The following is a 23,655-nucleotide window of genomic DNA, read 5'->3' as shown; positions in this document are numbered from 1 at the left end:
GATGAAAATAGGAGAGGAGAAGCAACAGGCTGGAAGATTTTGAGCTTTCTCTCCAGTTATTTACAGGCAAGATGAATGTTTTGAGTTGCCTGAATATTACAGCAACTAGATGCATTACTTTAAATCTCCAGGTTCATTTCCCCCGCCCCCGCCATATATGTCGGAACATTGCAGAGCTCTGACATCTGACCAAGTATATGAATTTAAAGGGCCAACCTCAGCTTCTACACTTAGAACACAATCCACTGGTTCTTTGTCCTTCCCCAAAGCATGCTATCCTCAAGATCACATTTCTCCCTTTAGTGCTACAACATGAGAAGGGCATTGATAATAATAACGATCCTCTTCTACACATGGCTAATCATATGGCAACTGCAAAAGGCTTCTAATGTAAATTGGTGTGATAGGGAACATGTTCACTAAGGGCCTAATCTGGAGTCAATTGAAAGACTTCAGTTGGCTTTGGATCAAACCTACGGGCCCGAGCTGTAATACCAGAGGGCTGTGGAGCTAGAGGAAGAAATAACAAGAGTCCACAAGGGTCTGTTCAGGTCAGTGGTCCATGTCATATTCTGATGGCAGTGAGGGGTAGAGCGAAACGTAGGCCCCAATCCTGCAGTCACTACCATGCCCGTTGCTTACCACGGTCAGTAGTGAGGCGACAGGAGTATTCACAGTAGTGAGCATTATGCCCAGGAGTCCGTGCTAACAGGATCGAGCCCTTGACTGGTAAATAATAAAAAAAGTTGACTCCAAATTACATAGTAGTTTTTCTGCTGAAACAAATTTAGGCTCCCGTCTTACAAACACATGCACGTGCATTGCCTCCAAGGGTACTTGGACTAGTGCCAAATACATGATTGTCCATCTGCCTATGTCACAACCATGGGAGGAATAAATGGAAAAGATGTAACTTGGACTATACGCCCATGCAAGTCCATCCGAATCCAGATCTGTGGGCCTGATTACTGCCTTGCTGCAGCATGTGGGGAGGGAGGGTCAGGAAGGAGGCAGAGCCATAGGTCAGTCCCTCTACTTGTGGAGACAGTGTGGGGAGTGTCGTGATTTGCCCCTAGTAAAGACGTGCAGGAAATTACTGTCTTCTCTGATTGAGAAGGGGGGGGTGTCTTGTTATTCTTTTTACCACCCAACAATGAATATATTTTCATTTAAATGTTACATGGCACAGCTGGGTGAACCTGCTGTAAACTACAGCCAGCCAGGCTTTTCTGCCCCCTACAATCCAGAATCCCGCCTTGCAAAATGAAGGAGGATCTTTGCTGGCTGCAGTCCATAGCCTCCACAGCCACTGACAGTTACCCCACAGCGGAAGGAAGCTGAGACACCAGAGCTGTGTGTGTGAGTCCAGAGCTGTAACTCCCCATTTTAGCGCCCAGGATGAGCAAGCATATTTGCTGCCACTTTTTTTTCAGCATTTGTCTGGTCCATTTTTCTGCCCCTGTGGTTTTGCGCCCGAGGCAGCTGTCCTGCTCACCTCACCCTGGTTACAGCCCTGTGTGAGGCACACTTCCTTCCAGGGCTGCACTTAAGATCCTGGCACTTTCATACCACTCCCTTGCCCAGGGCTGTGCCTACTGTCACCCTAGGGGTTTTTTGCACTGTTTCATTTGAGGGCTAGCTTAAAGAAGGAGCAGAGTCAGGGTTTTCAGTAAAATGCCAAGGAATCTGTAACACTAATTGTTTTCTCTTTCAGCTATTTTCTACACTGCTGCAATCCTTGGGCCCGCAGCAGGTTATCTGGTAGGAGGAATGTTTCTAAATATTTATACTGAAATAGGCAAACAGTAAGTTGGTAAAAATAAGCTTGTTCCTTTTCCTTTATGCTGTGCAGTTCCTTTAAAAAAAATGAAACCTTTAGCAACTTAAATGGAAAAATACCCATTGTCTTCAAAGGGGTTTTGTCCAGCAGTGAATTTGTAAGTGGGCTGTGTGTGGGTATGGTTGAAGCCAGAATTATGGGTTTTCATTATTGGAAAAGAATTACTCACACACCTTATTTTTCTACATTCATCATCTTTGTAGTTTGTCATGTGCTGTAGCTGTGCTGTGGTGAGCAAGAGGACTTCCTGAATGAGTTCCCCTGTGTATGCAGCATGTCACTTTTTCCACTATGCCTCACAATGATCCTGCAGTCACCCTTCGGTTTACTTTGTTTTTTTTTTTTCTTTTTCACTTGCAGCAGATGAATGATCCTTGCAAAAGCGTTGTATGAGCAAGCCTGGCCTGTTATTTTGCTGTGACATTTGGTAGATTAGTAGACTGGATCATTTTGTTGTTATTTCTTTCAGCAACAAGCCTTGTAGCAAAAGATTGATCTGCTATTGAACACAGGCCCATGTGACAAAAATAGAAATAAAAATGGAACCCAGAACTGATGAGTGCTCAGAGATAAATACAGTGTTAAACAACTCTTGTTTTCAGTCTCATTGTCATGAATGATCTGTTATAGTCACCAATAGGGCTGTGGGTCTGAATGGAAGGATGGTCCAGTGGTTAGGGTGCTGGCCTAAAACTTGGGAAACCTGGATTCAATTGCCTGCTCTGCCATGGCCTTCCTGTGTGACCTTGGGCAAGTCACTTAGTCTCTTTGTGCCTCAGTTACCCACCTGTGGAATGAAGATGATAGTATTCCCCTATCTGTCAGGGATGTGGTCAGGATAAAGACATTAAAGATTATAAAGTGCTGAGATTAGGGTGACCAAATGCCCAGATATTATCGGGACCATCCCAATATTAGTGGCTTTGTCTTACATTGGAAACTATTCCCCCCCACCCCCCAAAGTATCCTGCTTTTTCATATTTTCTGTCTGGTCCCTATCCCTATCCCTAGTTGAGATACTACAGTAGCAGGGACCATATAAGTACCAATGACAAGTTTTGGTGGCCAAGATGGTAGGGTGGCTTATGGTAGCAAGCTCACATTTGAGCATGAGCGTAGGTAGCCAGGTGTAAAAATATCTTGTGTATTCATTCAGAAGCCTGCTTGTATGCACAAATTTTGGAACACCACATTAGGGACCTGGTTGCAATAGTTTCAGCACCCTTCATCTCCCAGTTTTGCACCCAAAGAAGCAGCCAGATTTTCAACAGAGCTCAGCTCCCATTTTGACACCTAAATGAAACAGGCAGATTTTCAGAATCTGAAAGTGCTCCCAGAAGCTCTTGTTGCCAAAGTGGTGGGTTCTCCATAGGTCTCAATGGGACCTATAGAGTGCTGGGCACATTTGGAATTCAGCTCAGCTGCCGAGACAAGAGCTGGGCTCTCTTGCAAATCCGGCCTCAAATGCTGAGCCCTTTTGAGTTCGTCTGATGTTATATTCTCAGCTAAGCTTTGTGCTGTTTCCACGCCCATTGATCAGATTTCAGCTCTTTGGTTACATACAGAAAGGGGTGGAAAACGCTGGAGTACTTAACTTCCCCTTTGATTCCAGTCATGAAACCCAAGCCCTAAACTTACTCTGCCTTTCTCTCATGTGTTAAGACACACTGTTAGCAAACCGCGTAGGTGTTTGGAATATCTGAGCTTGGAGCAGCTTTGAAGCGGCAGCCCCAGGGGTTGTGTCACCGATGGAACTCACCTGTGCCAGCCTTTGAATTTTCCTTTAGCTCAGAAGGATTATTTGTGCAGTTTATTTGAGAATAAAGAGACCTTTGGCAGAGTTCCATTGCACAGTTTGATGAGGGTTCTGAATACACAATCTTGTTCAGCCTTTTGTACTGGATTTTGTTATGATTGACTTACAAGAGAATGCCAGGGGCTTATAGGACTTTTCACACTGCTATTGAGCACTGACTCCAGCTGAGAACACCCAGCCACATGTCAATCTTCTTGCCACAGTCCTTACTCAGCTGTACAGGGGAATATGGGGGATAAAGCCCTGTAATTCCCCTGCTTAGCCTTGGCCAGATTGTTACTGCAGCCATGTGAGGGACAGCAGGGGCTACTCAGCTGATACTCCACTGCTGGTAGTGAATGAGGGCTTGTCTACACTACTTGCGAATCGGTTGATCCAGCAACCGATCCAGCTGGGGTCGATTTGTCGCGTCTAGTCTAGACGCGATAAATCAACAGCTGAGCACTCTCCTGTCGACTCCGGTACTCCACCTCAATGAGAAGCGCAAGCTGAGTAAGGATGAAGTGAGCTGTAGCTCACGAAACTTATGCTCAAATAAATTTGTTAGTCTCTAAGGTGCCACAAGTCCTCCTTTTCTTTTTTGAAAATATATTTAGGGGCAAATTGCCCTCTGCCTTGTGCCAGTTTTACTTTGCTGATTTCACCTGCTACTCCTGATCCATGCCAGTGTTAGGGTGAAGCCTCTCATGTTCAGTCCCAGTTAGGTAACTGCCTTTCCCCCCTTTCTTCTTTTACAGAATTGATCTAACTCCAGATAATACTCTCTGGGTTGGGGCCTGGTGGATAGGATTTCTGGGTGCTGGAGCTGCCGCCCTTCTCACTGCCATTCCCATTCTGGGTTACCCTCGCCAGCTGCCAGGTATAAAAAGAATGAAATCCTGAATAACTTCAGGCAGATCTTCTTAATGGAGGATGGCTGCCATTTCTCATTAGCCCGTATTTCAGTGAAGCTATTGCCTGAGCTGTGCTGCTGCTGGGATACAAACCTTGTTTCTCATTTCAGTGTCACAGATTTGATAAGTCTATAGAGGAGGCCGTGCAAATTGGCTGCTTTAGGTTGGAGTGGAAAGAACTTCATCATTAGATGTTAATTACTCCAGTGGGGCAGAACCCTGTTTCTTTGTTTTGTTACTATCAGCCTGCTATTTATCCTGCCCTTTATGCCACTAACACTTGCATTCAGGCAGTTATCCTCAGCTTGCATGCTATACATATCTGCCTGTACATGGGGAAGGAACAGGATACAATTTCACCCATGTATTTTGTTCCCCATTAAGGTCTTTTGTTTGCTTCTCTTTTGTTGTCCTCCCCTCCATCTCTGTCTTTTGTCTTTTGTTCTCATTTGCTGAACACTTGAAATAAAGTGACATTTTCTGTCTGTCCTGCAGATGTGCATAATACTTTGATTGTCATTAACTCCTACGCGCTGTCTCCTCCTATTTTGAGATCTGCCAGATTAAATGTTGCCCTTCTGGATGAATGCCAATGAATGAGGAAACAATAGGCTGGGCAAAAAGTTCTTGTATTTTAAAGTGTAATTTATACATTGATTTCACACCTTCCATTTCACAGCCACCTGTCTTCCCAGTGTTTTGTTGCTTTCTCTGTTCCGCCCCTTTATGCTTCTTATGAACAAGTAGCGGGAAAGTGGGGATAAATGTGAGACAAAGGGGTTGGAGAGACGGAGGGCTTCAAAGGCACAAATTGGAGTCAAGCACCCAACTCCCATTAACTTTCAAAGAGATTTGGGCACCCAACTGTTCTTTGTTGGGCTGGTTGTGAAGTGGTAAAACATTTACACAAAAATGTCCAATGGAAAAAATTTTGCAGGAAAAAAATCCTCTTTTATGTGGAAACATTTTTGTTGAGCATTTTCTGACTTGCTGAGTCATATTAGCATCAGGTTTATACTATGGTGCTTTTTTCCCCTCATGAATTTGCTACTTGTGTGGCACATAAGCCCTCCTCTCATATAGTTTCTCTTTCCTTCATCAATGTTTTCAGGATCCCAGCGCTACATCATTATGAGAGTCTCCGAGGCTCATCAGCTGAAAGATGGGAGCCATGAAACGGCATCAGATCCTGACTTTGGGAAAACACTTAAAGATCTTCCACGGTGAGAACCTTTGTATGTGCATGACATTCAGAAAGCTCTTACCAAAATTAGGGGAACGGCCGCAATTTCATCTGGCTTTCTACAATAATAATTGAAATACTTTGCAATACCTGGGGCTTGATCCTGTAGGATGCTACTGAAATGAGCTTGAGTTGATGACACTATGCATCTTTCAAGATCAAGCCAATTGTTCCCAAAGCACTTTACAAATGTTAATACTATAATGCTCCTGTACAGATAGGTATCATCAACCCCATTTTACAGATTCAATGGTAGAGCCAGGAATAAATGTAGGAACTTTAGTCACCAAATGCAGCTCCATAGATGACATGGGGACAGTTTACATTCATGGAACTGTTTCAGCCTTTGAAATAAAACCCAGTTCAACGATGGTCCAGTGCACACAGCTTCACAGTGTGCTACAGCAACTGTTACCTGTAAGATTGTTTTCATAAGCACAATTTTGTGCCCACAGAGAACCATGTACTGTCCAGGACATGCAACATGGTGGGTTTTACAGGACATGGCTTAATACCATTCACCACTGTAGTCTAAACCAGTGTTTCTCAATGATTGGTACGTGGACCGGCACTCGTCCTTGAGATCTCCCTGACACAGTTTAGGAAGGCAGCAAGCTGGTCCCTGGTACCAAAACATTTGAGAAACACGGATCTAAACTATATGCACTAGCACTATTGTTTGATTCTTCCCTTTAAATTGGTATTATTGCTTATAAACTGCTCACTCTGTATCACTGCTCACTTGTGTATTGTCCAGTGTTGCCTCATCTTTGTCTCTCTGAGCTTTTCTTATTTTCCTCTTATTTTAGTCCCGTGTTGGCTTCCTCATATGTCCCTTTAATTTTCATCTTTGTTTCTTTTCCTGTCTCATAGCAAGTCTAATACACTACCTCTATTTTGAATCTATTTCCTGTTGTCCTAGTTTTATCTCTGTTTCCTTTCTATTTTGTTCCATTTTCCTCTCCTATGCCAACCAGCTTCTTTGTGTTTTTTCTTCTGTTCTCTCTTTATGCAAAATAGCCATGGCCACCTCATCTGTCACTACCCATGTTACCGCAGCTACATTGCTATTTACATTCACAATAGCTTGATGAGAGACTCATACCCCTAGCTCATAGTGTAAACGTAGCCACACACACAAGCCAAAATTCAATTTAATTGAGAGTTATTTTCTGGAAACATAAAGCAGGAAATATAAATGAACAATTGACCGAAATAAGATACATGTAACACCTTACTTCCAAGAGTCAGAATTTCTCTGTGCTGTTTTCAGTTAGCATTTAACTGGAGGAGTGTGGGAGACAGAAAGGATCATGTAGTGAAGCTACATGATACCAACTGGCAATGTTTGGGAGTTACTGGATGATGCTATTGCACATAATGTTTGAAGTTCTGTTTTAACTGAATGTACAGGAGTTGGATCTTGGAGAAATGCTCTGTGTTAGTTGTGATGCACTTTTTTGTAGAAGCTAAGTATAACACCAGCAACTATATGTTTACTTTCCTCAAACTCTCCAAGTATCATTCTTAGATACAACTACAGTTGACAGGTTGTACCCACACAAACAAAAATAATAGCTGCTGCAGAACCATAATCCTGTTGCTAAGGGTGATTTGTGAATTTTAGAATCATTAACTTCCTCTGCACATGAAAAGGAGAATTGAAACAGAGATGCACAGGAGAATTTAACTCATACAATAGCCAACTTTGATTGACTCTAAGCAACTATTCACACAGGGCAACACCAAAGCAGTTCGTCAGGGGTTAAGTATGTTTTGTGAAGAATATTGCATTGAACCTATTTCCACCTTGTTATTAAATGAAATTCTTGACTGAGTGCCATTTTTGGAGGTCATGACTCACCACACGGAAATTAAATTCAAAAACTGCATTTAAATAATGTTAAGGGAGCTGTATCTAAACTTCAATGCTTCACACTCTGCAAGCCTCACTGAAACAAAACTCTGATCGACCTCAGGGGAGCTTTGCCTGAGTGAGGGCTGCAGGATCAGTTCATTTGCCTTGAACATTCCTTAATGTGTCTAGTTCTCTAAGAACAGATGGCAAATAATTAGAGGTGGGCAAACCAGATCATATAAAGTAAGAGCCAGTCTAGATCTGAATGTATTTTTATGCATCTTAAAAAATGAGTCAATTGTCCCTTTTATTAAAAAAAACAACCCCAACTTTACATGCTTCTGTGTTTGCTGGTTTGGTTTGAGAGAAGAGGAATGCCCTGAAGGGAAGTTGTTCGAGAGGAATGGATCACATCTGTAAACGAGGCAGCTTTGGATGAATGGGCTGATGTGTCAGTTACAAGGGCAAAAGGCAGCTTAGTTTTATAGGTTTCAGAGAAGCAGCTCTGTTAGTCTGTATTCACAAAAAGAAAAGGAGTACTTGTGGCACCTTAGAGACTAACAAATTTATTTGAGCATAAGCTTTTGTGAGCATCCAATGAAGTAAACTGTAGCTCACGAAAGCTTATGCTCAAATAAATTTGTTAGTCTCTAAGGTGCCACAAGTACTCCTTTTCTTTTAATTTTATAGGAGCACCATTCCAGTTTTATGTTAATTAGGGGTGGGACTCTGGCACATTTACTTGTGTTCTGTAGAGTAAGATGGTTCCATTGAGATACATGGAATGGTCCAAGTAGCCTGATTTTGCTCCTGAGAAAGCATGTACTGCTTAAAAAATGATGCTATTTTCGCAGCCAGCAACAACCAGGAATGAAGCCAATACAATGAAACAGTCGATCAGTGAATTGCGGCTTGATTCCTGGTTCAGAAAGGCTGGATAAAAGTAGCATTTTTTTTCTACTTCCCTCTGCAGATTTCTATTGCATATTCCACTTTGGTAGTGCACATGAAAAAGTCCACTGGTGTCAATCCAATAGAGATTCAAACAGAATATACAAGAGTCACGCTTGATAAATAGTTTGCTGGGGCTGATCAGAGAAGGGGAGTTTCATACAAAATTGATAAACATCTGTTTTATGAGCATTGCTCATTGATAGGCATGCACAATGCACTGTTCTCCAAAAAAAGAGCTGAGGTCAATATTATATTCCTGCCTTTGGATTACCTGCAGGGAAGAAGTGTTGGTTTGCATCACAACTTTAACACTGTTTTCGCTTTGAAAAGGGAGGAAGTTCATTGCTTTTCATTTGGTGCTTTTTAACAATAATCCTTTCAAAAGATGAAAAAATCCCCATGCCACATGCACCAAGATGAGGTAAACATAAGTGTAGAGTTTTTAAGTAGCATGTTATTGACCTATTAAAATGTAACTAGACTGTGAATGCTATGACAACCCATTGTCCCCATTGTGCACAGGTGAGTTGATCCTGCTCATGGTCTCAGTGAAGTCAACAGGACTATTTGCATGAGTAAGGGCTACCCATATGGGTAAGGGTTGCAGGATCAGACCTTAATATATAGCAGGCCTTATCCCTGCGAGATGATGAGTTTCCTCAGCTCCCAGTGAATTCAAGATTTGAGGGCATCCAGGACTTCTCAGGAGTTGTACAGCTGCTGCTCTGGATCCAAAGCCCATTCATATCAATGGAAAGATTCCCATTGATTTCAGTGGCCTGTGTATTGGTCACTACCTCTCAGGATCAGTCCCTACATGTGTTAGCAATAGAAGTGGGGGCAGATCCTCTGATGGTGTTACTGGAGCTACTTTGATTTACACGAGTTGAGGATCTGACCCATACACCTTCACTCTGCAGGAAAAAATGCCTCTCCTGTGATAGAATAACTACTGTCCTACTGCTGTATTTTCTCTTGAGTATAGCAGATAGGAGCCATCGCACAATATATGCAATCAGCTATATGTTTTCTAGTCAAGAGATTAGGCATTACGCTTCCAAATAAAATGCAGTCATGCAGATTAATTTCTTTCATGTTACAGGTAAGGGAAATAATTGGAAAAAAAAAAAGGTCATCCCTGGAAGGATATTAAAGTAATTAAACTGATTCTAACAGTTAGAGAGAACGGTCGCAATAGGGTCCTATGACATTACATTGTAGGAATTTACCATTTTTCTTTCTTTCTTTCTTGGTTGTTTGGGTGTAAAGACATCATATACAGCACAGTGGTAGTAATTCATAAATATCTAACTGCCCAGAATGTGTGATGCAGAGACTCCACATTAGAACTGGCCAGAAAACAGAACTTCTCTCCCACTGAAAATGTTTCAGTTTGTTAGGGGGAAAAAATCTCAATTCAGGGTGAAAAGTGAATAATTTGAAATGTTTCATGAGATGAAAAATTCCATTTCTGGAGAATCAAAATGGAATTTGTCAGCTTGCTCCTGGCTAACCAACTCCCTGGTGCCCAATTCTATGGGCAGCCAGCTTTCCGAGGAGTAGGTAGCATGGAAAGGCTGCTGCTCAGGGAAACATATAGAAGCTGGCCCACCTGCCTCCCTGCCTGATTTCCGTCAAAAGTTTTGACAGGATCAATACGCTCCCACATTTTGATTTAATCTAATCAGCATTTTCCAACAGAAAAGAGTTCCATCAGAAAAGTTTTGACCAGTTCTACTCATGTGACATCTAGTTGCATGGCAGTAGATTTGCCCTCATTCCACATTCTCTCCAAAGCAATAAGCAATTGTCACACACACACACACATCATCTGTCCGAATAGAGAGCTCATCACTCACTGTCATTCCAGAGATAACCAGTTTGTTCCAAATTGCTTTGGGCAGGACTTTTCATTACACATAACAGCCTCAGAGGGGAGCAATTGGGGTAGGCTAATAGAGTTACATGACAGAATTTCAAGCCAGTTACAAAAGAAATCCCAGTAAAGCAGTGTAGATTTCCTAATTCAATATCCCAGATAGAGGAGGAGAACTGAGACTATCAAGCAAGCCTGGGGCTTTTTCTGTATCCAACAGAAGGATCACTACTGGATCATCTTTCTGCATAAATATGGAACATGGCAAATTGTCTGGAATATCTGCTTTCTCCTAATAAATTCTAATTAGTCAAAAGGAAAATGTATTTGCTAAACATACTAGTTAAACTTAAACTGTGCCCCACTTTGTCTGGCCTGTGTTGATTGCTGCTTTACAGTAGGATAATAAGGTCTTTAAGAAAGTACTTAGAGCAGGAAAGAAACTTATTAGGTTTGAGTTGTAAAATAGTAAATGTGTGACACACAGGAGTGCTGGTATGAGACACAGCTTTATTTCCTGACCACGATCACCTGGTCGATTACTGTAGGCACGTCTGGCCGGGGCTGTCACTCTCTGGGGCAGCAGGGAACCTGCCTCGCTACTTCTATCATGTGTGTCGGGGAACTAGCCTGCCTGAGCAAAGAGTTCAATAGCAAGGCCCAGGCCGTGGGTCAGGGCAGGGCAACAAACAGTGAGTAGCTCAGGGCCCTCAGGCAGGGGCTGAGCAAAGAGTTCAATAGCAAGGCCCAGCCTCCTGGCTCCGAGCGGCCTGGGAGAGGGGGAGACAGCCACCTGCGAGGTGGGTGGCAGGGGGGATGCAGGCCCACCCACTCCACTGCGTCCCAGCCCGGGGCCCTAGCAGCGGCAGAAGACCCGCTGCTGTGTCAGTGGGGTTCCTGTCTGCAGCACACTGACATTGGCTCTGGCACTGTTGCAGTCTGACTAGGGTCGGCTGCTTCCGGGCTACTTCCTACCTCCCCCTCTAGATGGTCCAGCTGGCATCCTCCAAGGGATCACACACCATGGGCTCCTCAGGGTAACTGGCGCTCGGTTGGCTTGGTGACTCCTCGGGGTAACTGGCGAATGGCAAGCTTGGCAACGTCTTTGGGCTCAGGCTAGCATCAGGCATTGGCTGCAATGGCCAGTCCTCGGGATGGCCGCAGATCACCCTGATCTCCTGGCTGGGAGCTCCGCCACATGCGTCTGGCCTCTCCAGTGGCTGTGTTTCAACTGATCTCTGGGGTCGAGCTTTTATACTTCCGGTCCTGCGCCTTGACCTCTGAGGGGTGGGCGCAGGGTTCACTGGCTCCGCCCACTTTGGCATCCAGAGAGGCATGTCCCTCTCCGGGGCAGCGGAGAACCAAATCGCCTCGCTACAGTTACAAAGATTAAGATCACTGCTTACTGGTATAATTCCCATAAACTATGATGAGAACTGAGTGCATTCAACGGCTAGCAGAATCAGGATCTAAAAGGGTATTTATTGATATGTTGTCCTTCAATTCTGACCCAATTCTGAAAGGTGCTGAGCACCCTCAGATTTTATTGTCCAGAATGGGAATTGAGGACACTCAACACCTTGCAGAGACAAGCCCCACATTTTCAAAACTCACCATCTAAATTGCGCCAACAGAATTTGTGATTCCACCATTTGTGTCTGCAAGACCCACATTATTTTGTACCTATGATGTCAATGATTGCATATGCGACACCCATTTTGCATATGCTTGTCCCTGATTGCTTATGTAAATATCAGCTAGGTGGGCACAACAGATGCATTTGCAAAGTCTGCAGGTGCAATCCAGGTATTCAATTTGGAAAATCCTCATTCTACATGAACAGGCAAGTGGAAAAAAATACTGACAACATTGATCAAACTCAGTGGACAAACTCGAGATTTTCCACTTCCAATGGAGGAGACTGCTGACAGGGGATGCTACCCAACAATGTTCACCCTATATTCCCCACCCTGAGTAGGTGGAGAGGGAGTGGTTAGAGAGGGGTGCTGCTCCTTGGCGCCATGGCTGAATCAGCATTGAGGAGAGAAGCATGCTGCATCAACTCTTTCTTTTCTTTTTCTTCCAATGAAAGATGGGGCAGCTGGGCAGCTTATGCAAGGATGAGCCTAAAGAGCTTCTCTAGCCCTTAGATTCAAAGAGACAGTAATGAAGTAAAAGTGCACCACCCTACGCAATTGCATCATATTTGTCTTTTCTATATGCCTCTTGGACTCGACAGATCATTATTGCTGCTTCTGAAGAATCCTACCTTCATCTCCCTCTGTTTAGCTGGAGCAACTGAAGCCACACTCATTGCGGGAATGTCTACTTTTGGACCCAAGTTCCTTGAGTCACAGTATGGTTTAAGTGCCTCCGAAGCTGCTACCTTGTTTGGTAAGAAAACAGATTTTCAATAATGTCCATGTAAATTTTATATTGTCTAAAAATAGTAAAATCTCATGACCAAGGAGATGATCTCTTTTATCACAGAGTCAAATGCAATCCTGACACTATGCGATAATTATACTGTGTGTAAAATGTGGCTGCAATCTTAGATATAAATGGCACCTTTGGACCCAGGAGACCTGCACCCTGTGTGTAGTCAGTGTATCTACTAACTTTAGTGGGAAATGTTTTTCCAACTTTTACACCAGTTGGTCCTGCCAAATCAACACAGAGTGAGCTGGGGCTTGTTCCTATTTGTGCACCATCAAGAGAACTGTCAATAGTGGTATATAAGTATTACTCAAGTGCAAATGAGGAGAGCATGAACATGCAGAACCTGTATTAGTGGTAACCATACAGCTGGAAAGAACCCAGCTTCACTCTCAGATCCCAGGCTGAGTTTGCAGGCCAGCCAATTAGAATATATATATATGTTTATGTTTATACATTTAAATTGGTAAACTGAGCAAATTTTATCTGAATTCAGTGGGATACAATAATGCTATTCTTGGAGAGTCATTTTTCAGGGCAGAACTGCACTATATGCAGAAACTATTTCCTTATTTTCTTAGATTTGGGACTAGGCTTTCAGAGCTGCTACAGAGGGCAGAATGTTTCTTTTCTTTTCTTTTCTTTTCTTTTCTTTTCTTTTCTTTTCTTTTCTTTTCTTTTCAAGTCCTATAAATTCCCATCAAGAAACAACCCTAGGCCAGTGGCACAGAAGAAATTAAAATTGTGCCAACTCTGTAGTGTATTTATTCAGACAGATAGACATTTATGGTTTTTCCCTCTAGGTTATCTTGTCGTGCCAGCTGGGGGAGGAGGCACATTCCTGGGAGGATTCTTCGTAAATAAGTTTAAGCTTCGCTGTTCAGGAATCATCAAGTTGTGTTTACTTTGCACCGTGACAAGTCTACTGGCTGTTTTCATATTTTTCATTCACTGCCCTAACATGCCTATGGCGGGAGTAACGCAGATGTATGACCGAAGGTAATAATAATGATCACAGTTCCCGTCAGGCGTGTGTTGTGATGGTACAGAAACACAAGGATAAACTTGAGTCATCAACACTGAGGTTAATATTAATGCACTACAGAAAAATGTTGCTGCATGGTTGCAAGGCCAACCTTATAGGCATATTCCAAGTGTATGACTACACTCAGCCTAGCACCTTCCAGCATCCCACTACCTTAGCATGCCCTGTCATACACCACTGTGCCCTCCTTCTCCTTTTAGGTCTGGTCACTGGGGGTGGGGGTGGATTGATCTAAGTTACACAACTTCAGCTACGTGAATAACGTAGCTGAAATTGACATACTTAGATCTACTCACCACAGTATCTTCACTGCGGTGAGTCAACAGCTGATGCTCCTCTGTCGACTCCATCTGCGCCTCTTGCTCTGGTGGAGTACAGGAGTTGACGGGAGAGCGCTCAGCGGTCAATTTATCGCGTCTAGACTAGAAACGTTAAATTGATCCCCACTGGATCGATTGCTGCCCGTCAATTCAGCGGATAAGGTAGACAAGCCCTTATTCCACCCCACCCAGCCCTGGAAGATACTGTTAAAGGAACATCTGTTGACTAATCCACTGTTTCCTTTAGCATCTTAGTGAAAAGCAGCTTAAACCTGACAGCAGCGTGCAATACCGAATGTGATTGTCTAAGGGAGCTCTACAGTCCAGTCTGCGGAAGCGATGACATCATGTATTACTCTGCCTGCCATGCAGGGTGCAAAAAAAAATCATTCCTCGATAGTGGCAAGAAGGTATGGTTTGAAGAACCCCGGGGTTCGCAAAGAACATTAGTTAGAACATATGCCTTCCTAAATTCTGGCCAGCCTTAATGAAGTAACATTAAGTTTATTCAGGTTTTGAGCTTTGCTTCAAAGCAGATATAAACTGTAGAAGGACCCCCTGTGAATACGTAGGATTCGTGAGTGTTGAGCACCAACTGAGATGCTAGTACTCGGCGTATGCTTCTGCTGCTCAGCACTGACCTAGTCCTGCTGCTCCATTTTGGAGTTTGAAATTCCAAATGTTATTACTTAAGGGCCTAGACTCCATGCAATAGGTCAGATTCTGCTCTCAGCTGCACTGATGTAAATCCTGCATAACTCATAGATTCATAGATTTTGTGGCCAGAAGGAACCATCATGATCATCTAGCCTGACTTCCTGCACATCTCAGGCCACGGAACTTCCCCCCACCCCCAGCCTGTAATAGACCCCCAACCTCTGGCTGAGTTACTGAAGCCTTCACATCATGATTTAAAGAACAGAGAATCCACCATTTACTCTAGTTCAAACCAGCCTGTGCCCCATGCTCCCACGCTGCAGAGGAATGGTATCTGCCAATCTGACCTGCGGGAAATTCCTTCCTGACCCCAAATATGGTGATCAGTTAGCCCCTGAACAGGTTGGTGAGACCCACCAGGAGACACATGGGAAAGAATTCACTGTAGTCCATATGGTGTCCCATCTCTGGCCATTGGAGATATTTGCTACTAACAGTTGCAGATGGGCCACATGCCATTGTAGGCAGTCTCATCATACCGTCCCCTCCATAAATGTATCAAGCTCAGTCTTGAAACTAGTTAAGTTTTTTGCCCCCACTGGTCCCCTTGGAAGGCTGTGCCAGAACTTCATTCCTCTGATGGTCAAAAAACTTCATCTAATTTCAAACCTATATTTGTTGATAACTGATCTGAACTCTGAATTTACACGGGTATAACTGGGAACTGAATTTGTCCCATTGTGTGCACATAATTCCCATTCTCAGAGCAAAGTTTGTCCCATTGTGGGCTCTTAATCCCCTGTTAATATTTTGTGCAGAGGGGACAGTGTGTGTGAGGGTGTTCACACCATGCAATAACTAATGTTTCCAGAGTTCAGAGCAGTCTTGTGAAGTTCATTACAACCCGACCTGATAATATCTGCACTGGAAACTGACAAAAGGCCAAATTCTTGGCCCTGCTATGGTTGCCTTATTCTGCTCCAGGAGCAAAACCCAGCTGCAAAAACAACAGATCTGTAGGGATTTACCATGTACAATTCTAGTATTGGCCCAGATTATGACTATAGAAACGTTGTCTCTTTGGGAAATTGACAAGGTGTTTGTTTCCCAGGTTTACCATGAGTGTAGCTGTATCCTGGAAAATGATCCTACTGGTTCTGCCCAAGCGATAGCAGGGAAATGCACTTCCTCCTGTGAGAGAAGGACTGTCCTTCTGGTTTTCATGTTTTTTGTGATTTTCTTTACATTCCTATGCAGTATTCCTGCGCTGACCGCAACTCTACGGTAAGCAGCGGAACCTTCTCTTTACCGTACAAAGCCCCCATTTCAGCAGGAAGTAATTGAACACAAATTTTTTCATTTTATCCTAGCAATTGTGGTACAGGGCCTGATGAAAATGGCCCAGTTTTCAGTGTGTTGAAGATATCGAGCGTGATTCTCCATTCAGTCCAATTGTGAGCACAATCTGAGCGTTTGTGCCTGTATGTAGCTCTTTTGTGCCCTCAGTGAAGTAGTTAGATGTGCAAATATCCAGATTTTCCCTCACAATTCCAAAAAGTGTGGACACAAATTTTGCTGGTGCACATTATGTCCACAAGAAGGGAGACTGAGCCTCATTCTGGCTGAAAATATATCCCTTTATCATCAGAGTATACTGGTTGATGGTACTATGGGGTGTGGAGAGGCTCTTCTCTTTGGTGCTGGTGAGCTGCTACTACTTCATGTCAACATTTTAAAATTCTAACTTTGTGTGCTCCAGGTGTGTCTCCGACAGACAGAAATCATTTGCATTAGGAATCCAGTGGATTGTAGTAAGAACTCTAGGTATAGTATGGTGTGAATGTGTATGTTTTTCCTATTGTATTTGTAAAACACTTATCATAGGCGTGTCTGTGGGCCAAATACAGATAGTTTAAGGGAAGAGGAATGGGGGCATGTGATGTTTGAGTGGAGGATGTTTTCTCTCACATACCATACTATTCATAAACATCCAATCCTGTTTGCATGTAATTTGCAAACAGGAAAAAAAAAGTTAAATTTTGCAGCTACATTGTTCACTGTGAATAGCTCACCCAGCTCTAGAGATAACTTAATACAGAACAGCAAAGCTTCATACAATACCATTAGCTTGAGTTTAGTAAATTAAGGTGCCAAGACACCAAAAGTTCCTTGAGGTCCTGGTGGGGATGCAGATTTGAATGCTTACAAGTATCATATGCTGAAGTGAGATCTCTTGTTAACCATGTAAGCTGACTGTTGGAGGGAAAACTAAAACTCCCATAACATGTTTCCAAAGGAGTAAACAATAGCAGTGGGCAACTGCTCATTCCAAAAAGAAAATGGGTCCTAAGTACATAAATCATTGCTGAGTTCATAGGCTGTGGTTTTCAAAGGAGCTGATGGGCATTAGTCACCCAACTCCTGCTGAAATCCAGTATGGTTTGGGTGCCTAACTCCATTAGGCTCTTTTGGAAATTCCAGCCATACAGGTTGCAGTGTTAGCTTACTCAGTCACTGTACCTGCTAAACCTGACACATTGTTTCAAAAGTGCTTTGGGCTACCTTGAGGATAATAGATAGAAGTTATATCAATTGATGTTCCATTCTGTCTTCACACAGGAGGCATCCCCGGTCCTATTGCCTTTGGCTCGATGATTGATCTATCATGTCTGGTGTGGCAGGACCAGTGTGGAGAACAAGGTTCTTGCTACGTTTACCAGAACTCCGCCATGAGCCGATACACTCTGGTTGCTGGAATTGTCTACAAGGTGATGACCAGTTACTCTTTCACTTTCACATCTCCTAGCCTGTGCTTTTTTGCTTATGACTGGTTAGATGAGCAGTGCCAACTGTGGCAGAATTTTGGAAACCTCTGTTATGCTGTTCTGATCACAACACGAATCCTATCTTCACGCAACTTTGCTGTGAAAACTCAGCTTGTGGGTACCGTCATTTTCCTGACTCCATATTATTTTCCAAGCTAAATGTTTTTCCTCTAAAATTTTAGAGGAAAAACTCCATAAAACCCACATTTTATTAAAATCACTCACTCCAGAAGTGGAGTTGAGTATATAAATGCGGTCCGTTAGCTAGTGTGTCTCAGGTCACGCTGCTCATGCTGTAGAGACAAGTAAATAGTTATTCTCTGATCACTGCTCAAAAATGTCGAGAGGGCGAATGGTTCAATATTTATGGTCAGAAAGCATTGTTTTAACTCACTTAGCTTGCAGGTCACAATAGGGATCAGCAGCTGTGATGAGAAGGCATGTGTGTAGCAATGCTAGTATACACAGCAAAATACCGTAGGTCAGATCCTCAGCTGCTCTAAATCCATGTAGTTCAGTGCAGTTTGGTTCCAGGTCTTTTAAATGGCTGGAGCATCCCACTAAGATCCCAGTGCAGTACTGTCATGGAGTCAGGTGATCGGAGAATCTAGCCCCTGCCACATGGAGTTCCTGGGCATGCAGCGTTGTACACTCCCCAATCCAGTCTTCCCCCAGCTACTCAGCAAACATACCTACTGGTGACAATGAGGCCTTCGAAGCCAAGGTATTGCCCCTTGATGTAGTCAAAATCTCGCAAGTTGGGAACTTTAGAAGGGAATCATACATAATTGTCAAGAACTAGGTAAAGAGCTGACCTGCCTCCCCCCCCCACAAATCCAAAATGTTCTTCATTTAAAAACAAATCCCAGCTGCAAGAAAACCCAGTTTGTTTCCAAAATAATGGCACAGTTCTAGCCACGGTCCTTTTTACATGCAGGGTTTGATGCTATGTGATGATAGGCCATGACTGCAAAGTTCAGCTCCAGAACCTTTCCTGAAGCTGCAATGGTTTAAATGGAGGGTTTGGGGTCAGTCTGTTAGAAAGATGACAGTGGGGGGCCATGTGTGAAGTTTATATGTGATCTTCATCATCATCAAGGATTGTTTGATCTGGATGAATCCCCCTCCATAATGCTAATGGGTATGATAGTCACCACCCCGCACAGCATAGTACAGTGTCGGTCTAAAAACTATGATCATAAATTGTGTGTGTACTTTTATGAACTTTTATTTGTAATTTGCATCATGCTAAGCACTACTCACATGGTAGCAAGAGCTTCTAAAATAAGGTTTTAGGGTCTCACCCTTGTGCAGTCTTGCTTTGCTGCCTCTACATTCAAGGGAACTCTGCAGACTAACTGGCTGCTCACTGAGGTTTTGTGCATATTCCGAAAAAGTAGGCATGCACACCTGCTCATAATCAACTGGAGCATATTCCCAGAGCCACATACTAATCTATTTTCCCAGCTAATCTCTTCCTTGTCTTTATAATCCAGCCAAATCCTCCTGCACAGGTCACCTGCATGTCAAATTGTGCTTACGACTTCCTCGTAACGTGTTCAAGCTCTTTTAATCTGGATCTGGGAAGCCTGGAGGGAGCTATTCTGCCACTGTTAATTAGCATAGTTCCATTGGCACCAGCAACACCACTGTCTTCACGGTTGCTATACTGATTTACATCAGTTGAGGCTCTGGCCCTGGGTTTTTAAATAAGTTAGAGTCGTGTTTGGTATTAAAAGTGGCTCTAACAGTAACAGGAGATGTCTTGATGATTACAGGTGGTTGGAATAGTCTTCTTTCTGCTGGCCTGTTTACTTTACAAACCGCCTCCCCCAGAATCCCTACCAGGGAGCTCAAATGCATCAGAAAATGGGAACTGTGTCCTCCAGGAGAACAAATCTTCTCTCCAGACCCAAGCTGCTGAATAGCACTATAAATACTGCAATAGACTTTCTCCCAATCTCAGAAATACCATGTCAAAATATTGTTTTGTTCCTGTTTTATGATTACTATTATTATTACTATTGCTTTACCCTTTTGTTTTTCTATTTAAAGAAGGATATATGAAGTAAGTTCTGGTTTGGAGTATCATTTTCTGAAGGGCAGAAGCACATGAGAGGATACATACATTGATGCCATATGAGGATCTGTGCATTGATGCCTGACACTTATTTTACTCACTGGTAGCTTTATAGCACTTCTGTAACAAACCTGAACCACAATAAAGAAGCCAGAGTACCACTGTGGGACCAAATTCTGAGCTGGTGTAAACTGGCTCCATTCACTTCTGCTGAGAATCTGGCATGTAACACATACATCATAGAGCCATCAGTAGCAAAACACTTGTGTTCATACTTTTTAGGTCTGATCAACTGCCTATACTCATGTTGACAATCTGCTACCATAGGCAAAGCAAGGAACAAAAACAGTGTCTTTTTTGTTGCTGTAGCACATACAGCATTGCTCATAATGCATGCTCTATTCTCTCTCTGTTCAGTTCATTCATATAGAACATTTAATTGTGATTGTTCATAATACTTTGCAGTGGTTTGAGATCACGGATTACCTGGGAAGTTCATCAGTAGATCACATACAACACACTGTTGAAACTTGAACATCACTGGCTATTTTTAACTCACTACCCCAGCCTTTTTCTGTCGCCACCTCTGGTTTCCTAATTCCAGTCCCAAGATTTGCAGTATAGTTACAATCTGGTTTTCTTCCATTGTTTTAAGATGAACACATTTTGTAATGACCTGTAAAGGCAGTCGGACTATTTCTTGTCTTTGAGCTATTGTGCTGTTTGACACAGAAACATATAAGATATGGATCTGTGCAATGTTTTGTTTGTTCTGCTCTGTAAAGACATTGTTTTTAAGTACACAGAAAAATCCAAACTAATTTAATTTTTCTCACACTGCTCGTTGGAAGAGAAACCTAACACAGCAACAGACTTTATTGTATGAAGCTAATGAAGAAATCAACCAGATTCCTAGCTGGTGGAAATAGACATAGCTCTGTTGATTTCAATGAAGCTACACTGATTTGCACCAGATGATGATCAGATCCATTGTTTGCAAATAAATTGGCCACATTTTCAAAAATGTCCTTTAAATATGCACTGCAGTATTAACCGTATGTTGTTGACAAGGACAAGCAATGGATGGCCAGCATCTGATGGCCAGATTTATGGGTGGTTGTCTCACCCACACCCACGAAATTAGGCAGGTAACAAAATCTTATTATTTGGCTCTTCAAATAGTTGTACAAGCAAAAATTGCGGGTAGAAATTCAGCACTTGGACTGAGGCCTCTCTGAAGATGCAGGTCCCTGAAATCCTTATCCTGCACAAAACTGTAGTGAAGAATTATAGGACAACCACTAACAAGCTGTTTAATCAACATGTAATGTTCAGTACAAAATATTTAGAAAGATTTATAGCTACTTCGTATTTTTTTTATATTTATGTTTTTGTAAAAGAGTGAAGAAGGTTGAAAAGCTGTTTATAGTTTTTTGGCAAAGGACCAAACATTCCGGAGCACAGCCAACACCATTAAACACAGCCATATCCCATGCCTGGTGTTTCCCATTCTACCGAGGGTGATGCTGTGGTGAAGATATGGGGCTGAAGTAAAATATTCGTTCTTTCCTTGACACTCACTGGGAATGAGCTTTGAATAAGAGTTCCTCTGCCATCCGTGAATCCTCTTCCACCAAAGCCATGGATTTACTATGCAGCAGCAGCCATTAAAAGGCCCATATTTCCCAACCGTTGACACATCTCAGTGTCTAGGGATGTCTACACAGCATTTTGGAGCAAGCCTCTCAGACTCAGGCTAGTCGCACTATTGCTCTAAAAATAGCTGTATAGTAAACAACAGATTGAAGTTGTGGCAGGGGCTGGAGCTTGGGCTCTGAATCCCCCAGCCGCAGCTTCAGCCCGAGCTGCAAGTTCAAAGCACTGTCCATACCACAACTTTTAGAGCCATTGACCTGGGATGAAAGGCTCACTCCAAAATGCCATGTACACCTATCCTGGGAAATGTTGCAACGTCTCTGGTGTCGTAGCATGGTAACTACTGCTGAACGTTGACATTCTGGAAGGCATCCCTGGTCAGTAGCTCTGGGTAGTCATGGACCTATTGATACTGCCTTCCCAGAATAAACCCCTATGCACTGGTGCATACAGAGCCCTTGCAGTATTTTGGGTGTGGCTTCCCCCTCTCTGCTGCTTGACACCTACTCCCCATTTTACACACCCCGGTGATGATTTAAGGGGTGTGACTAGGCCCAAAGAGATTAACCCTGACCAATAGTAAATGGTTCTTCATGACCGTCAACAGTTTTCTCAGGTTTCAGAGTAGCAGCCGTGTTAGTCTGTATTCGCAAAAAGAAAAGGAGTACTTGTGGCACCTTAGAGACTAACAAATTTATTAGAGCATAAGCTTTCGTGAGCTACAGCTCAGCTCACGAAAGCTTATGTCTAATAAATTTGTTAGTCTCTAAGGTGCCACAAGTACTCCTTTTCTTTTTGCGAATAGTTTTCTCAGGCACCTATAAGCAAGACAACCACTATCTACAGGAGTCTGCCACTCCAGTACACTATAAACAATAAACACATTCCAACACTTTGGGTAAAAGCAGTAGCCTGGTGAGTTGTATGACATTATTCTGGGGAAATATTTGTGCATATTGTACTTACGAGGTTAGAAGTGTTTATATATATGACATGCTTTACTAGTGTTTATAAAATGAAATTTATTTGAATTTATCATTTCAAGAGCAAAAGAATAGTGGTGTTTTATTATGTTGATGTGGTCTTGAAAATCCTTGATTTTAATTAAATTGCAAAAAAAAAACAACCCTGTTCCTCTTAGGGTAACATTTGTATATAAAAAAGTATGTACGTGCCCATGGTATTTGAAAGGACATTTCCTCATCTCATGTGAAGTATTGTATTCCTATGATGTCACAGAAATATAAGCAATATTTGACAGGTCCTTTGTGTGTGACTTGATCAGCTTCATTTCATTCTGAATGGTGTTTTTGAGGCAAACAGAATGAATTAGCTTATCCAGAGCTATAATATAGTCACAACTGGAAAAGTTGGGGCATAGACACCTTCAGCTGTCAATGAAACCAGTGAGAACTGAGGTGCTAAGCAATCCTCTGGACACAATACTTTTTAGTGCCCGTTAGCTCTTTGGATCATGATTGAAGTTTTGATACACCACAGCTTTGGTTCTCTTTTTAACTACTATCCCTTTCTTCCTGCACTTATGGAGGAAGGTTTCAGAGTGGTAGCCATGTCAGTCTGTATCAGCAAAAACAACGAGGAGTTCTTGTGGCACCTTAGAGACTAACAAATTTATTTGGGCATAAACTTTCGGGGGCTAAAACCCACTTCATCAGATGCATGGATGCATGGATACTGTATTTTCCACTCCATGCATCTGATGAAGTGGGTTTTAGCCCACGAAAGCTTATGCCCAAATAAATTTGTTAGTCTCTAAGGAGCCACAAGGACTCCTCGTTGTTCATGGAGGAAGGTTACACAAGTGGGAGTCAGGGAATGGGTGGGGTTAGGGAATGTGATCCAACACAGATTGAAGACAATGGAAAGCCTCCTGTTGACTTCATTGGGCATCGGACCAGGCTCAGAGTAAGCAGACACCTAAGAGGAGCTATCTGATTCTGTTTCAAAGAAAGTCCATTCTGCCACTAGACTTCTTCCATCTGTCTAGTACCTTTGGGAAAAAAGAACACTATGATGCCAGCTCAGGTCAGTGGGCTTTTTTGGAGAGAAGCCTTGGTGGCATGGGAATTGGACCTCCTGAACTTCTTAGGGTTCATTTTATGGTTCTGAGCTCAGAACGCAACTAGGTTTCTTGG

At 42.8% G+C, this 23,655-nt stretch overlaps 1 protein-coding gene across 2 annotated transcripts in view; it reads left to right on the top strand.

The window, feature by feature from the left end:
- Nucleotides 1–22,763, top strand: part of SLCO4A1 (solute carrier organic anion transporter family member 4A1) — a 46,297-nt gene extending 23,534 nt beyond the window's left edge. The window contains exons 4-14 of one of the 2 annotated variants that reach the window (XM_043495653.1): nucleotides 1,715–1,805; nucleotides 4,394–4,515; nucleotides 5,661–5,772; nucleotides 12,720–12,874; nucleotides 13,720–13,915; nucleotides 14,529–14,691; nucleotides 16,050–16,222; nucleotides 16,698–16,762; nucleotides 17,558–17,706; nucleotides 19,542–22,115; nucleotides 22,314–22,763. In XM_043495653.1, the coding sequence (XP_043351588.1) occupies nucleotides 1,715–1,805; nucleotides 4,394–4,515; nucleotides 5,661–5,772; nucleotides 12,720–12,874; nucleotides 13,720–13,915; nucleotides 14,529–14,691; nucleotides 16,050–16,222; nucleotides 16,698–16,762; nucleotides 17,558–17,706; nucleotides 19,542–19,691 (1,376 nt within the window). In that variant the 3' untranslated portion in view covers nucleotides 19,692–22,115; nucleotides 22,314–22,763. Of the gene's footprint in view, nucleotides 1–1,714; nucleotides 1,806–4,393; nucleotides 4,516–5,660; nucleotides 5,773–12,719; nucleotides 12,875–13,719; nucleotides 13,916–14,528; nucleotides 14,692–16,049; nucleotides 16,223–16,697; nucleotides 16,763–17,557; nucleotides 22,116–22,313 lie in introns of both variants that reach the window. The other variant, XM_043495654.1, reaches the window with a different exon arrangement.
- The last annotated feature ends 892 nt before the right edge of the window (nucleotides 22,764–23,655 follow it).

This window comes from Dermochelys coriacea, chromosome 13 (assembly GCF_009764565.3).
Source record: "Dermochelys coriacea isolate rDerCor1 chromosome 13, rDerCor1.pri.v4, whole genome shotgun sequence".
Lineage (NCBI taxonomy): Eukaryota > Metazoa > Chordata > Testudines > Dermochelyidae > Dermochelys > Dermochelys coriacea.
This window is presented reverse-complemented; position numbering and strand designations above follow the sequence as displayed.